Here is a 16,345-nt window from a genome sequence, read left to right on the forward strand (position 1 = left end):
TCAGTTTGGCCGAGCGGCCAGCTCTAGGAAGAGTCTTGGTGGTTCCAAACTTCTTCCATTTAAGTATGATGGAGGCCACTGTGTTCTTGGGAACCTTCAATGCTGCAGAAATGTTTTGGTACCCTTCCCCAGATCTGTGTCTCGACACAATCCTGTCTCGGATCTCTACGGACAATTCCTTCGACCTCATGGCTTGGTTTTTGCTCTGACATGCACTGTCAACTGTGGTACCTTATATAGACAGGTGTGTAGCTTTTCAAATAATTTCCAATCAATTGAATTTACCACAGGTGGACTTCAATTAAGTTGTAGAAACACCTCAAGGATGATCAATGGAAACAGGATGCACCTGAGCTCAATTTCGAGTCTCATAGCAAAGGGTCTGAATACTTATGTAAATAAGGTATTTCTGTTTTTTATTTTTAATACATTTGCAAAAATGTCTAAAAACCAGTTTTCGCTTCGTCATTATGTGTTATTGTGTATAGATTGATGAGGAGAAAAATTAATTTAATCAATTTTAGAATAAGGCTGTAACGTAACAAAATGTGGAAAAGGTGAAGGGGTCTGAATACTTTCCAAGTGCACTCCTAAAATGGATGTAGCAACTAAGGATTCCAACTTTAACCACTTTCTTCACATCACCATTTTTTTGTGCTGTAAGCAGTCAGTCACTGCCACACTAGTGTATTATCTAGGTCTAGGATGCATGTGGCAAACCATATCATTCACACTCACTGAACAGAAATTTCAAAGCAGTCATGAAGTTAAAGGCTTGGATTTGGCCAACTATTAAAAAATTGTGTGCCCCAGTTAGAATTGAAGGCAATTAATTAAGGAAGTGATATGAATTTAAACGTCTAAAATTGAAAAACGTTTGAAATGAATAGCTTTTACTTTTAAGTTTATTGATAAATCATTGAAAATAGATGGCCTTTTTTCAATTATTATTTCAGTTTACTTCCTGAATTGACTGACTTCAATTCGAATTGACCCCAACATTGCTTCACTGTGTTGTACATGGAAAGATCTTTGCAGATAATAATCATGTAAAGAAAATCTCAGTGCAAATCCCATTAAACTCTGTGTATAGACTTGTGTATGTGTACTATCCACACCCATATTCAATAGGGGGCAGGGGAGTGTACCAATACTGTACTGTGAGTGTACCAAAACTGTACTGTACACACCAAAAGGTTGCAAATAACAGTGGCTCTGTTGTAAGGCCCTAATGTGAACACAAGAGGGCTGTATTTAAGGGCACATGCCTTACCGTAATCCTTGTAGAAGGTGGAAAATGTTATCTGCAGACTCAGTGGTAAGTAAGGTATTAATAGCTGCTAAGGCATGTTTATTTTGAAGCTGTCATATGAAACCAAATAACTTATATATCACATATTCACAGATTTAATTAAAGAGTGACTATTGGGAAGGCATCAAATGTCGATATTCCCTTCTATTTATGCTGCAGTGTTGTCTTTTCCTTTCCTTAGTAGCTGTCACTTAACCTGACATCTGAGTCCATCTGAGTGTGATACCCCTACCAGTTGAGCTCTCCCCCGTCAGACCACTGAGCACAACCCCCAACAGCCAAAAAAGGCCAGACAGAGCGGCTGGTGCATTGAGCCCTGGCTAAGAATAAACTAGGCAGTGGGGGGGATAAGGTTACCTTGAAGCCCCCCGTGCTGTTCTGACCTATACCCATGTGAGGCACCAATAATACTGGGTGGGCATTTCAGCAGGGATCTGCTGTCTCTCCCCTGCCCTATTCTTGGCTTTCCCCACTCCTGTTTTGCTCTCCTTCGCCATCATCCCTAGACCTTTTCTGCAATGCTTCGAAATGGGCAACTCTGAAGTTCCAACCACCTTTTTATGTCAACTTTTATTTCCAGCTTTTTCTCAATAAATTCAACCTGTGGATTATATGGGTAAAGAATAAGGGGCACTACCTTCATTGATAAGGTCGCAATTTCCTTAATCAGTGGATTCCAATTGGATTTGAAAGACATTGCTAACCTCTTGTATAAAAGCTTTCCAAACGACATACTTGAAATTCAGTTTTCACATCAACATGCCTGAAGCAGCCCCTGAAGGTACGTAATTCAAGGCATTCTGCCTGTTCACTTTGTGTGGAGCAGAATTGTTTGCTAAAACATAGTTTGCATCATTACAGCAATGTACTATTTGGATGACTTTTGTTTCTCTGGTGTCTCATGTTTAGGAAATGTGTTGAAAGTTGATTGCTAAAAATACTGCATATCGTATTAGCACTTTTGCCCCTGTAACATGACTACTGAAATGCCTGTGGTTTCAAGGCTCTAAAGCATCTTATGATAGTATTTAACGTCTTTTTCCACCTTATGTAACACAGCAAAAAGGTTGATATTTAACAATGGGTGCTAAAGAAAGTCTCCAGGACTTAGTTTGAATATAATGTGTGACGCAGTATTTGTCAGTGACACCTAGCATTGTATCAAAAGTGTCACCAACTGTCAATATTTAAAAGGGCTGTATTGCTCAGTTGAGTGTGTAGTTATTCATTCACCATCAATCATTTCTTTTTTATTGGAGGAAGTGAATCATGCAACACATGAGCTGTATTCGAATACCCATACTAACATACTGTATACTACATACTTAATGAGTATATACTATATACTATTAGTTCATTTTAGTATACTGTAAATGAACGGTATCCTTTCAGTTGAGCGTACTATCGCTTCGCCTGTCTACCGGAAGTTGATGCTGTTGCTATGTAACCTCTTGCTAGCTTGTTAACATAACAAATGACTAGCTAGACATTTTTACGATTTTGGGTGTGTTCGTGAATTCAATCTGGAGTGCCAGAGTGTGCTCTGGGCGTTTGTAAATCCAGAGCGTTGTCAGATTGTCAGTTCGTAAATTCAGAGCGTTTCGCTCTCAGAGCGTTCAGAGCGCACAGTAGGGTTGAGCCGAGTCTTCTGACCTCACAACGGCGGTCAAGCACCTAAATTAACTGGCTAACGTTGGATAGCTACTTCCAGACACAAATGAGAGAACACCTCACTCTGACCATTTTACTCACCCTAGCAGAGCTGGTTAGGCTGTTTTCATGTTATCCAGAGTGTTGGTGACTGTAACTGTGCTGCTGGCAACAATTTAAGTACGTTGTTTTTTGCCGACGTTTACTGACACCGGCCATATGCAACGGGTGTTCAGCGTTCATAAATTCATCAGTCATTCTGCGCTCTGGCACACTCAGACGAGAGTGCTCTGAAATCGGAGTAGATAGCCAGAATTAACAATGTCCATTGAGAACGCACAACAACTATACCACTTAGCTAAGAATGACGTGAATAATCAAGTCAATAAACGTTGGATAGCATATAGTTAATATACTGCTTGACAAGTTCGATGTATTAGTAGCCAACTGGTAACTAGCTAACATACCACTACATACTGCTGTAATGCCATGCGGTTTGTAAGGATAGCGTAGCTAACAAATTGTCAGCCAACATAACGTGTAACGTAACTTATTTGAAACGTCAGCACTTTATTACATTGCTCAACATTTGTCATAATTAGTTAGAGCAATTCATTTGTATCTGCTCGTCGGAATTTGGCTGCATATTTTCCGCCATTTTCTTCAAATCTGAAAACGTTGTGAAGCCACGCCCATTTTCTGAAGAATTGCATTAAGGCCCTAAAAGCACGGAAATAGTGTCCACTGCTTGTATACTTCGTATTTTGGCGAATTTAGTACGACATCTGGGAACTTTTGGCATACCACCTATATCCATACTATGACCAATAAGCATACTACATACTCAATTAAGTCACAAATAGTACAGTTAGTGTGTTTAGTATGAGTATTCGAACACAGCTATGGTCACTGTTGATTCAGCACTTGGAAGGGGTCTTGGAACACTTTGGGAACAGCATGGGACTACTTGTAGAGTTCACTACACTGCCAATATAAAGCAATGACATCAGAGCATACTATGGAAATACACATACTATGGAATATCATATAATCTGTGTAATTGTGACAGAGCTGGCTGTCCCTCCATACACATAAGAGGTTATAAATACACCTACTAATAATAGGATTTATTTTATGCAGATCATTTGAAACTGTTCTCAACCTCCATTTAAAGGAGAAACACAATCAGGTGTGGGCAATAACCAATTAGTGGGTGTGGCCCACACACCTGCATACAATTATCTAGACAAGACAATGAACCAAACTGACAAACAAATTGAAGGAGCTGTAGATTATAGATGATTATAGAAGGGCAAATCAAGATCCAGTACACAAATACATTTCACATAACACATTGAAAACATTTAAAGGGGGAAATAGTGTCCTAGTGAAGATGGCATCTTCACAGCAATAAAACTGTACACGCAAGGGCGAAATTGTGTTGTAGATATTGGAGGAGATAAACAGTCGAATGGGGGTCCGGAGATCCTGTTAGGGCATAGGGTGGAAAGCTTGTCACACAAACACAATTTTTCCGCCCTGCAGTTCTTCAAATTTTTCCAAGAGTATATCTTTTTTTTTGTTGCAGTTTTAAAGCAAGCTTTCTGCAACTTTACATATTTTGCCATGGGGCGTAGAGAAGCTTAGCAATTTTCTAACACATTTCATGCAATTCTACTCATTTTGCCATGGGGCAGAGATTTTTTGTTGTTGAATTTTACAGCTAATTTCCTGCAATTCTACCCATTTTGCCATGGGGTGCTGAGAAATGTCTTACGTTTTAAAGCAAATTTCCTGAAATTCTACACATTTTGCCAAGATTTATGCCATGTTAATGATATGAGTGAGAGTGACTAACAAAATAATTGGGGGCCCCCTGGAGGACAGGGCCCATGGGCACATGCCCTGCATGCTCGGTCGGTATTCGGCCATGATTACTACAAGTTTAGATAGCTGGCTATACTAACTTACCAATACAACAATTGTTAGCAGACATTAAGTGACTGTCAGTGACTGACATAACAAGATAAAAACTGATGATGCACAACCAAATTTCGAAATTGCACCTGTGTATTCTACTATTCTAACTGAACAGTAAATTGAGACCCCGACTAAGTAAAAACAAAAAAGTATTTTTTGTTGTGTTTTTTGGTCAGTGGCCCCCTAGCGGCCGGGGGCCCTAAGCGACCGCTTATGTCGCTTATGCCTGGAACCGGCCCTGGGTATATGGAGGAGTATTTTAAAAACACAGTATAAGTGGAAGAATAAGTTGAAGGATAAGTCATCAACATCATTAATAAAGGTATTTCAAGGCAAATATTAAGACAAAATATGACAGAGTTGTATAATAATGATGCACACTTATTTATATTAAGAAGATACAAAAGATGAATACTGAGTTTTATTGTAGTTGGAGTTCGCCTACCTTATGCCTAGTACACATTGTTTGATATGTACAGTGGGGAGAACAAGTATTTGATTCACTGCCGATTTTGCAGATTTTCCTACTTAAAAAGCTTGTAGAGGTCTGTAATTTTTATCATAGGTACACTTCAACTGTGAGAGACGGAATCTAAAACAAAAATCCAGAAAATCACATTGTATGATTTTTAAGTAATTAATTTGCATTTTATTGCATGACATAAGTATTTGATCACCTACCAACCAGTAAGAATTCCGGCTCTCACAGACCTGTTAGTTTTTCTTTAAGAAGCCCTCCTGTTCTCCACTCATTACCTTTATTAACTGCACCTGTTTGAACTCGTTACCTGTATAAAAGACACCTGTCCACACACTCAATCAAACAGACTCCAACCTCTCCACAATGGCCAAGACCAGAGAGCTGTGTAAGGACATCAGGGATAAAATTGTAGACCTGTACAAGGCTGGGATGGGCTACAGGACAATAGGCAAGCAGCTTGGTGAGAAGGCAACAACTGTTGGTGCAATTATTAGAAAATGGAAGAAGTTCAAGATGACGGTCAATCACCCTCGGTCTGGGGCTCCATGCAAGTTCTCACCTCGTGGGGCATCAATTATCATGAGGAAGGTGAGGGATCAGCCCAGAACTACACGGCAGGACCTGGTCAATGACCTGAAGAGAGCTGGGACCACAGTCTCAAAGAAAACCATTAGTAACACATTACGCCGTCATGGATTAAAATCCTGCAGCGCACGCAAGGTCCCCCTGCTCAAGCCAGCGCATGTCCAGGCCCGTCTGAAGTTTGCCAATGACCATCTGGATGATCCAGAGGAGGAATGGGAGATGGTCATATGGTCTGATGAGACAAAAATAGAGCTTTGTGGTCTAAACTACCCTCGCCGTGTTTGGAGGAAGAAGAAGGATGAGTACAACCCCAAGAACACCATCCCAACCGTGAAGCATGGAGGTGGAAACATCATTCTTTGGGGATGCTTTTCTGCAAAGGGGACAGGACGACTGAACGGTATTGAGGGGAGGATGGATGGGGCCATGTATCGCGAGATCTTGGCCAACAACCTCCTTCCCTCAGTAAGAGCATTGAAGATGGGTCGTGGCTGGGTCTTCCAGCATGACAACGACCCGAAACACACAGCCAGGGCAACTAAGGAGTGGCTCCGTAAGAAGCATCTCAAGGTCCTGGAGTGGCCTAGCCAGTCTCCAGACCTGAACCCAATAGAAAATCTTTGGAGGGAGCTGAAAGTCCGTATTGCCCAGCGACAGCCCCGAAACCTGAAGGATCTGGAGAAGGTCTGTATGGAGGAGTGGGCCAAAATCCCTGCTGCAGTGTGTGCAAACCTGGTCAAGACCTACAGGAAATGTATGATCTCTGTAATTGCAAACAAAGGTTTCTGTACCAAATATTAAGTTCTGCTTTTCTGATGTATCAAATACTTATGTGATGCAATAAAATGCAAATTAATTACTTAAAAATCATACAATGTGATTTTCTGGATTTTTGTTTTAGATTCCGTCTCTCACAGTTGAAGTGTACCTATGATAAAAATGACAGACCTCTACATGCTTTTTAAGTAGGAAAACCTGCAAAATCGGCAGTGTATCAAATACTTGTTCTCCCCACTGTATATACACTTGTGGCGTACCACGCACAAGCCACCAGGGGGAGACCTCGTTGAGGCCTGGTGACAGACCGAGTCTACATCACACGGCGGTGGCTCCCTCTGCTCGACTTGCCAGGTCTCGACGGGTCCTCTGGCCAGGACTAATTGCGGCTGATTGAGGCTGGTGAGTAATCAAGGGGCTGATTCCTCACCAGCCGTACGGGGCCCATAAAGCTGCCAAGAGGGCAGCACAGGGGAGAGGTTGCTACTGGATAGACGTCCTCACGGTCTACTAGAACCGAAGGGCTTGGTATTCTACTCCAGAGGATGCAGCATTCACCAGACCTGCAACATCAAGGCAGTTATATACAATTTAAAATATTACATGACATTATATTTCATAACACTTTACCCAATTTAGTGTGTTCCCTCAGGCCACTACTCCACTAACACATATTTACAATACAACATCCATGTGTACGTGTGTGTAGAGTGAGTGTCTATATGCATGTGTATGTACCTGTGTGTGTGTCTCTTCACAGTCCCCACTGTTACACAATATGTATTTTTAATTGTTTTTTTTTCAATCTGATTCTACTTCTTGCATCATTTACCTGATGTGGAATAGAGTTCCATGTAGTCATGGCTCTATGTAGTACTGTGCGCCCCCCATAGTCCGTTCTGGACTTGGGGACTGTAAAGAGACCTCTGGTGGCATGTATTGTGGGGTATGCATGGGTGACCGAGCTGTGTGCCAGTATTCCAAACAGACAGCTCGGTACATTCAGCTCTTTGACACATCTAAAAAAAACAAGTTTTGATGAAGACAATCTCTCTTCCACTCTGAGCCAGGAGAGACTGACATGCATGTCATCAATGTTAGCTCTCAGTGTACTTTTAAGGGCCAGCCGTGCTGCCCTGTTCTGAGCCAACTGCAATTTTCCCAAGTCCCTCTTTGAACAGCAGTCTAGGTGCGACAAAACTAGGGCCTGTAGGACCTGCCTTGTTGATAGTTTTGTTAAGAAGGCAGAGCAGCGCTTAATTATGGACATACTTTTCCCCATCTTAGCTACTGTTGTATCAATATGCTTTTACCATGACAGTCTACAATCCAGGGTTACTCCAAGCAGTTTAGTCACCTCAACTTGCTCAATTTCCACATGATTAATTACGAGATGTAGTTGAGGTTTAGGGATTAGTGAACAATTTGACCCAAAAACAAGGTTTTTAGTTTTGGAAATATTCAATACTAACTTATTCCATGCCACCTATTCCGAAACTAACTGCAACTCATTGTTAAGTGTTGCAGTTATTTCAGTTGCTGTAGTAGCTGACGTATATATAGTGTTGAGTCATCCGCTTTACTTAAAGCCAGTGGCATGTCGTTAGTAAAGATGGACAAAAGCAAGGGGCCTAGACAGCTGCCCTGGATAATTCCTGATTCTACCTGGATTATGTTGGAGAAGCTTCCATTAAAGAACACCCTCTGTGTTCTGTTAGACAAGTAACTCTTTATCCACATTATAGCATTTACATTTACATTTTATTTATAGCCCCTTATTTATTTATAGCAGGGGCTGTAAAGTCATAACACAAGTTTTTCCAGCAGCAGACTATGATCGATAATGTCAAAAGCTGCACTGAAGTCTAACAAAACAGCCCCCACAATCTTTTTATCATCAATTTCTCTCAGCCAATCATCAGTCATTTGTGTCAGTTCTGTGCTTGTTGAATGTCCTTTTAGGTGAGGACAACGAGCATGCAGATGAGCTTCCCTGAGACAGTTTGTGCAGAAATTATTTGGTTGTGCAAACCGACAATTTAATCAGATGTCCGGGTGGTTGGTCTCAGATGATCCTGTAGGTGAAGAAGCCGGATGTGGAGGTCCTGGGCTGGCGTGGTTACACGTGGTCTGCGGTTGTGAGGTTGTTTGGACGTACTGCCAAATTCTCTAAAATGAAGTTTGAGGCAACTTATTGTAGAGAAATGAACATTCAATTATCTGGCAACAGCTCTGGTGGACATTCCTGCAGTCAGCGTGCCAATTGCACGCTCCCTCAAAACTTGAGACATCTGTGGCATTGTGTTGTATGACAAAACTGCACATTTTAGAGTGGCCTTTTATTGTCCCCAGCACAATAATAATAATAATAATAATAATAATATGCCATTTAGCAGACGCTTTTATCCAAAGCGACTTACAGTCATGCGTGCATACATTATTTTATTTTTTTGGTGTATGGGTGGTCCCGGGGATCGAACCCACTACCTTAGCGTTCCAAGCGCCGTGCTCTACCAGCTGAGCTACAGAGGACCACAAGGTGCACCTTTGTAATTATCATGTTGTTTAATCAGCTTCTTGATAAACCACACCTGTCAGGTAGATGGATTATCTTGGCAAAGGAGAAATGCTCACTAACAGGGATGTAAACAATTTATTTGCACATCATTTGAGAGAAATAAACTGTTTGTGCGTATGGATGTAACAGATGTTTTTTCTCACCCATCTACACACAATACCCCATAATGACAAAGTTAAAACAATTTCTAGTGTGTCGAAAGTTTCCAAAGCACAGTGGTCTCCATCATTGGGAATTGGAAATAAATATTTAACTACCCAGATTCTGCCTAGATCTGGCCTTGCGACCAAACTGAGTAACCGGGCAAGAAGGACCTTGGTCAGGGAGGTGACAAAGAACCCCTCTGACAGAACTACAGAGTTCCTTGGCTGAGATGGGAGAACCTGCCAGAAGGACAACGTCTCTACAGCACCCTCACCAATCTGGGCTTTATGGGAGAGTGGCCAGATGGAAGCCACTCCTGAGAAAAAGGCACATGACAGCACCCCTGGAATTTGCAAAAATATATGTGAAAGACTGAGATCATAAGGCAAAATAGTATGTGGTCTGATGAGAAACATTTTACTCTTTGGTCTGAATGCAATGCACTATATCTGGAGAAAACCAGGCACAGTTCATCACCCATCTAACACCATCCCTACCGTGAAGTATGGTGATGGCAGCATCATGCTATGGGGATACTTTTCAGTGGCAGGGAGACTGGTAAGAATAGAGGGAACAATGAATGTAGCCAAATACAGGCTAATCCTTTATGAGAACCTGCTTCAGAGTCCAAACGACCTTAGACTGGGGCGAAGATTCACGTTCCAACAGGACAATGACCCCAAGCATACAGCTAAAGCAACGCCGGAATGGCTTCAGAAAAAGAATGTGAAAGTCAACGAGTCGCCCAGCCAAAGCCCAGACTTGAATCCCATTGAAAATCTGTGGAAAGACTTTGATGTTCACCACGCGCCATCTAATTTAACAGAGATTGAGAATCTGCAAGGAAGAATGGGAGAAAATCCCCAAATCCAGATGTGCAAAACTGATAGACATACCAAAGATGAGTTGGTAATACATTTTTACAGTTAAGTTATGGCTTTACCAACCATGAAAAAAAACATGCTCCCATATGGAAATCAAATGCCCGTCCATCAGGTTCTGGTGCCGCCCTTGAATAGGTAATGCTAAAAGCCATCCACTACATCCACCTCCCTTTGACCTCCTCTGCAGCAGTTGACTGAGTCAACTTTGTACAGTCACTATAACAGAGTGAGTTCCGTCCCTGTCTGGATGGGGCCTTACACTTATTATCCACAACAAACATGTGGCTAAAGCTGTCTTATGACAGCTGAGGGATATTACAAGTAGCATTTTTCAATTTACAGTGTATAATAAGGGTATCAAAAATACCTGAGGGTTTATCAGTTTAGAGGCCAGTAAATAACCTATTGAATGTCAAACTATTTGTGTTGTATTTATTTGTGTTAATTGGGTATTGAAAACAATTATACTGCTGTGCACTTAACAGGACACATCCATATTCAAAGCTTTGTGGCATATTTAAAGATATCACTACTATAATAGGAAATAGCACTTGCATAATAGCTACCTGATTTGCTGTATTGCTCCTCCTCGGTCAGCCTAAGATTAATTACATTTACATTTACATTAATCACTAGTATAGAGTAAGTATGACTATCATGCACTACTGGCAGCAATTTAAAGCTTTCTCATGTTTCCAGGTGCAGCTGTGGAGTCCATCTCAGCTGCTGTAGCCGATGGGCTGAATGGGAATGTGGTGCCCCCATCACCCCCTCCTAAGGCCCAAGGGTTTGGAATGCTCAAGAAACTGACCTTTTCTGTAGAGTTAGTGGTGACTATCAGCCTTCTCCTCTCCTGGATTACTGCAGGCTTCATGATGTTTGACGTTGTAGAATATAAAGGGGTCACTGGTAAGTCTATTTATCTTTCTATTACATTTATTAAGTCTTATGGAGTCCATTACTTTGATAATATTTCAACGTATTTCATGTTAAACAATATTTAAGTTATTGTCGAAACCCTAACCCTAATTCCCAATGTTTGTCGCAATGCTTTTCGCAGACATTCAAGACGTAGTTTTGGATCCCATGAAAGCTGTTAATGATGCTGTAGAGGGAATGTCCAACATGTTCTATGAGGCGCAAGGTAGCTATATATCTTGTAATCATTTTATGCAGAATCCTGTCCAATTGAAAAACTGTAAAGTAATATACATTTTCTTACTATGTCCTCAGAATGTGCATTTGCTCCTCATTTGAGTCTGGACCCCATGAATGCTGTCAAAGATGTGAAAGATTTATTTGTGGACTACCTCTCTGATGATGACGGTATAAGGATGCCCAATGTTGTTAAAGCGGTCTTGTGTTCTTGAAATATTTTTTTAATTGTTTTTTTTTGGGGGGGGTTACATTAGTTTTTTTGTTTCCTTATGTTAATGAATGTTAGGCCGGGATTCAAACCAACACAGATTAATGACATTGCACTGTACTTGACTTTGCACTGCAATCTTGATTAGTAGTTGGCTTTCCTATCACGGAAATGCATCACAAAAACACAACTGTTCTGAAAATCTGTATTTGATTCCAACATTATATTCCATGTTCAATCATTAAAAATGCTAATAGAAAAGTTGCACAACAATCAATTTTCAATCAATTTTATTTTATATAGCCCTTCTTACATCAGCTAATATCTCGAAGTGCTGTACAGAAACCCAGCCTAAAACCCCAAACAGCTAGTAATGCAGGTGTAGAAGCACGGTGGCTAGGAAAAACTCCCTAGAAAGGCGAAAGCCTAGGAAGAAACCTAGAGAGGAACCAGGCTATGAGGGGTGGCCAGTCCTCTTCTGGCTGTGCCGGGTGGAGATTATAACAGAACCATGCCAAGATGTTCAAAAATGTTCATAAGTGACAAGCATGGTCAAATAATAATCAGGAATAAATCTCAGTTGGCTTTTCATAGCCGATCATTAAGAGTTGAAAACAGCAGGTCTGGGACAGGTAGGGGTTCCATAACCGCAGGCAGAACAGTTGAAACTGGAATAGCAGCAAGGCCAGGCGGACTGGGGACAGCAAGGAGTCACCACGGCCGGTAGTCCCGACGTATGGTCCTAGGGCTCAGGTCTCTCAGTTGGCTTTTCATAGCCGATCATTAAAGAGTTGAAAACAGCAGGTCTGGGACAGGTAGGGGTTTCGTAGCCGCAGGCAGAACAGTTGAAACTGGAATAGCAGCAAGGCCAGGCGGACTGGGGACAGCAAGGTGTCATCATGCCCGGTAGTCCTGACGTATGGTCCTAGGGCTCAGGTTCTCAGAGAGAAAGAGAGAACGAGAGAATTAGAGAGAGCATACTTAAATTCACACAGGACACTGGATAAGACAGGAGAAGTACTCCAGGTATAACCAACTAACCCCAGCCCCCGACACATAAACTACTGCAGCATAAATACTGGAGGCTGAGACAGGAGCGGTCCGGAGACACTGTGGCCCCATCCGAAGAAACCCCGGACAGGGCCAAACAGGAAGGATATAACCCCACCCACTCCGCCAAAGCACAGCCCCCGCACCACTAGAGGGATATCCCCAACCACCAACTTACAATCCTGAGACAAGGCCGAGTATAGCCCACAGAGGTCTCCACCACAGCACAAACCAAGGGGGGGCGCCAACCCAGACAGGAAGATCACGTCAGTAACTCAACCCACTCAAGTGACGCACCCCTCCCAGGGACGGCATGAAAGAGCACCAGCAAGCCAGTGACTCAGCCCCTGCAACAGGGTTAGAGGCAGAGAACCCCAGTGGAGAGGGGAACCGGCCCGGCAGAGACAGCAAGGGCTGTTCGTTGCTCCAGCCTTTCCGTTCACCTTCACACTCCTGGGCCAGACTACACTCAATCATATGACCTACTGAAGAGATAAGTCTTCAGTAAAGACTTAAAGGTTGAGACCGAGTCTGCGTCTCTCACATGGGTAGGCAGACTGTTCCATAAAAATGGAGATCTATAGGAGAAAGCCCTGCCTCCCGCTGTTTGCTTAGAAATTCTAGGGACAATTAGGAGGCCTGCGTCTTGTGACCGTAGCGTACGTATTGGTATGTACGGCAGGACCAACTCGGAAAGATAGGTAGGAGCAAGCCCATGTAACGCTTTATAGGTTAACAGTAAAACCTTGAAATCAGCCCTTGCCTTAACAGGAAGCCAGTGTAGGGAAGCTAGCACTGGAGTAATATGATCAAATTTCTTGGTTCTAGTCAGGATTCTAGCAGCCGTATTTAGCACTAACTGAAGTTTATTTAGTGCTTTATCCGGGTAGCCGGAAAATAGAGCATTGCAGTAGTCTAACCTAGAAGTAACAAATGCATGGATTAATTTTTTCTGCATCATTTTTTGGACAGAAAATTTCTGATTTTTGCAATGTTACGTAGATGGAAAAAAGCTGTCCTTGAAACAGTCTTGATATGTTCGTCAAAAGAGAGATCAGGGTCAAGAGTAACACCGAGATCCTTCACAGTTTTATTTGAGACGACTTTACAACCATCTAGATGAATTGTCAGATTTAACAGAAGATCTCTTTGTTTCTTGGGACCTAGAACAAGCATCTCTGTTTTGTCCGAGTTTAAAAGTAAAAAGTTTTCAGCCATCCACTTCCTTATGTCTGAAACACAGGCTTCTAGCGAGGGCAATTTTGGGGGCTTCACCATGTTTCATTGAAATGTACAGCTGTGTGTCATCCGCATAGCAGTGAAAGTTAACATTATGTTTTCGAATAACATCCCCAAGAGGTAAAATATATAGTGAAAACAATAGTGGTCCTAAACGGAACCTTGAGGAACACCGAAATGTACAGTTGATTTGTCGGAGGACAGACCATTCACAGAGACAAACTGATATCTTTCCGACAGGTAGGATCTAAACCAGGCCAGAACTTGTCCGTGTAGACCAATTTGGGTTTCCAGTCTCTCCAAAAGAATGTGGTGATCGATGGTGTCAAAGGCAGCACTAAGGTCTAGTAGCACGAGGACAGATGCAGAGCCTCGGTCTGACGCCATTAAAAGGTCATTTACCACCTTCACAAGTGCAGTCTCAGTGCTATGATGGGGTCTAAAACCAGACTGAAGCATTTCGTATACATTGTTTGTCTTCAGAAAGGCAGTGAGTTGCTGCGCAACAGCTTTTTCTAAAATTTTTGAGAGGAATGGAAGATTCGATATAGGCCGATAGTTTTTTATATTTTCCGGGTCAAGGTTTGGCTTTTTCAAGAGAGGCTTTATCACTGCCACTTTTAGTGAGTTTGGTACACATCCGGTGGATAGAGAGCTGTTTATTATGTTCAACATAGGAGGGCCAAGCACAGGGAAGCAGCTCCTTCAGCAGTTTAGTAGGAATAGGATCCAGTATGCAGCTTGAAGGTTTAGAGGCCATGATTATTTTCATCATTGTGTCAAGAGATATAGTACTAAAACACTTAAGTGTCTCTCCCGATCCCAGGCCCTCGCAGAGTCTGTGCAGATCCAGGACAGCTAAGCCCTGGAGGAATACGCAGATTCAAAGAGGAGTCCGTAATTTGCTTTCTAATGGTCATGATCTTTTCCTCAAAGAAGTTCATGAATTTATCACTGCTGAAGTGAAAGCCATCCTCTCTTGGGGAATGCTGCTTTTTAGTTAGCTTTGCAACAGTATCAAAAATAAATTTTGGATTGTTCTTATTTTCCTCAATTAAGTTGGAAAAGTAGGATGATCGAGCAGCAGTGAGGGCTCTTCGGTACTGCACGGTACTGTCTTTCCAAGCTAGTCGGAAGACTTCCAGTTTGGTGTGGCGCCATTTCCGTTCCAATTTCCTGGAAGCTTGCTTCAAAGCTCGGGTATTTTCTGTATACCAGGGAGCTAGTTTCTTATGACAAATGTTTTTCGTTTTTAGGGGTGCAACTGCATCTAGGGTATTGCGCAAGGTTAAATTGAGTTCCTCAGTTAAGTGGTTAACTGATTTTTGTCCTCTGACGTCCTTGGGTAGGCAGAAGGAGTCTGGAAGGGCATCAATGAATTTTTGTGTTGTTTGAGAATTTATAGCACGACTTTTGATGCTCCTTGGTTGGGGTCTGAGCAGATTATTTGTTGCGATTGCAAATGTAATAAAATGGTGGTCCGATAGTCCAGGATTTTGTGGAAAAACATTAAGATCTACAACATTTATTCCATGGGACAAAACTAGGTCCAGAGTATGACTGTGGCAGTGAGTAGGTCCAGAGACATGTTGGACAAAACCCACTGAGTCGATAATGGCTCCGAAAGACTTTTGGAGTGGGTCTGTGGACTTCTCCATGTGAATATTAAAATCACCAAAAATTAGAATATGATCTGCTATGACTACAAGGTCTGATAGGAATTCAGGAAACTCAGAGAGGAACGCTGTATATGGCCCAGGAGGCCTGTAAACAGTAGCTATAAAAAGTGATTGAGTAGGCTGCATAGATTTCATGACTAGAAGCTCAAAAGATGAAAACGCCATTTTTTTTTTGTAGAATTGAAATTTGCTATCGTAAATGTTAGCAACACCTCCGCCTTTGCGGGATGCACGGGGAATATGGTCACTAGTGTAACCAGGAGGTGAGGCCTCATTTAACACAGCAAATTCATCAGGCTTAAGCCATGTTTCAGTCAGGCCAATCACATCGAGATTATGATCAGTGATTAGTTCATTGACTATGACTGCCTTTGAAGTGAGGGATCTAACATTAAGTAACCCTATTTTGAGATGTGAGGTATCACGATCTCTTTCAATAATGGCAGGAATGGAGGAGGTCTTTATCCTAATAAGATTGCTAGGGTGAACACCGCCATGTTTAGTTTTGCCCAACCTAGGTCGAGGCACAGACACAGTCTCAATGGGTATGGCTGAGCTGACTACACTGACTGTGCTATTGGCAGACTCCACTAAGCTGGCAGGTTGGCTAACAGCCTGCT

At 42.1% G+C, this 16,345-nt stretch overlaps 1 protein-coding gene across 41 annotated transcripts in view; it reads left to right on the forward strand.

Annotated features, from left to right (window-relative positions):
* The first annotated feature begins 1,688 nt into the window (after window positions 1-1,688).
* Window positions 1,689-16,345, forward strand: part of si:ch211-266g18.10 (microtubule-associated protein futsch) — a 176,543-nt gene continuing 161,886 nt past the window's right edge. For all 41 annotated transcript variants that reach the window (XR_006658183.1, XR_006658182.1, XR_006658184.1 and 38 more), the window contains exons 1-4: window positions 1,689-2,093; window positions 11,091-11,300; window positions 11,452-11,535; window positions 11,625-11,717. Coding sequence is in view for 36 of the 41 variants with exons in the window: in XM_041848386.1 (XP_041704320.1) it covers window positions 2,072-2,093; window positions 11,091-11,300; window positions 11,452-11,535; window positions 11,625-11,717 (409 nt within the window). In the remaining 5 variants the exon portion in view is untranslated. The remainder of the gene's footprint in view (window positions 2,094-11,090; window positions 11,301-11,451; window positions 11,536-11,624; window positions 11,718-16,345) is intronic.

The sequence above is a fragment of the Coregonus clupeaformis genome, unplaced genomic scaffold, assembly GCF_020615455.1.
Source record: "Coregonus clupeaformis isolate EN_2021a unplaced genomic scaffold, ASM2061545v1 scaf0077, whole genome shotgun sequence".
NCBI classification, from domain to species: Eukaryota; Metazoa; Chordata; class Actinopteri; order Salmoniformes; family Salmonidae; genus Coregonus; species Coregonus clupeaformis.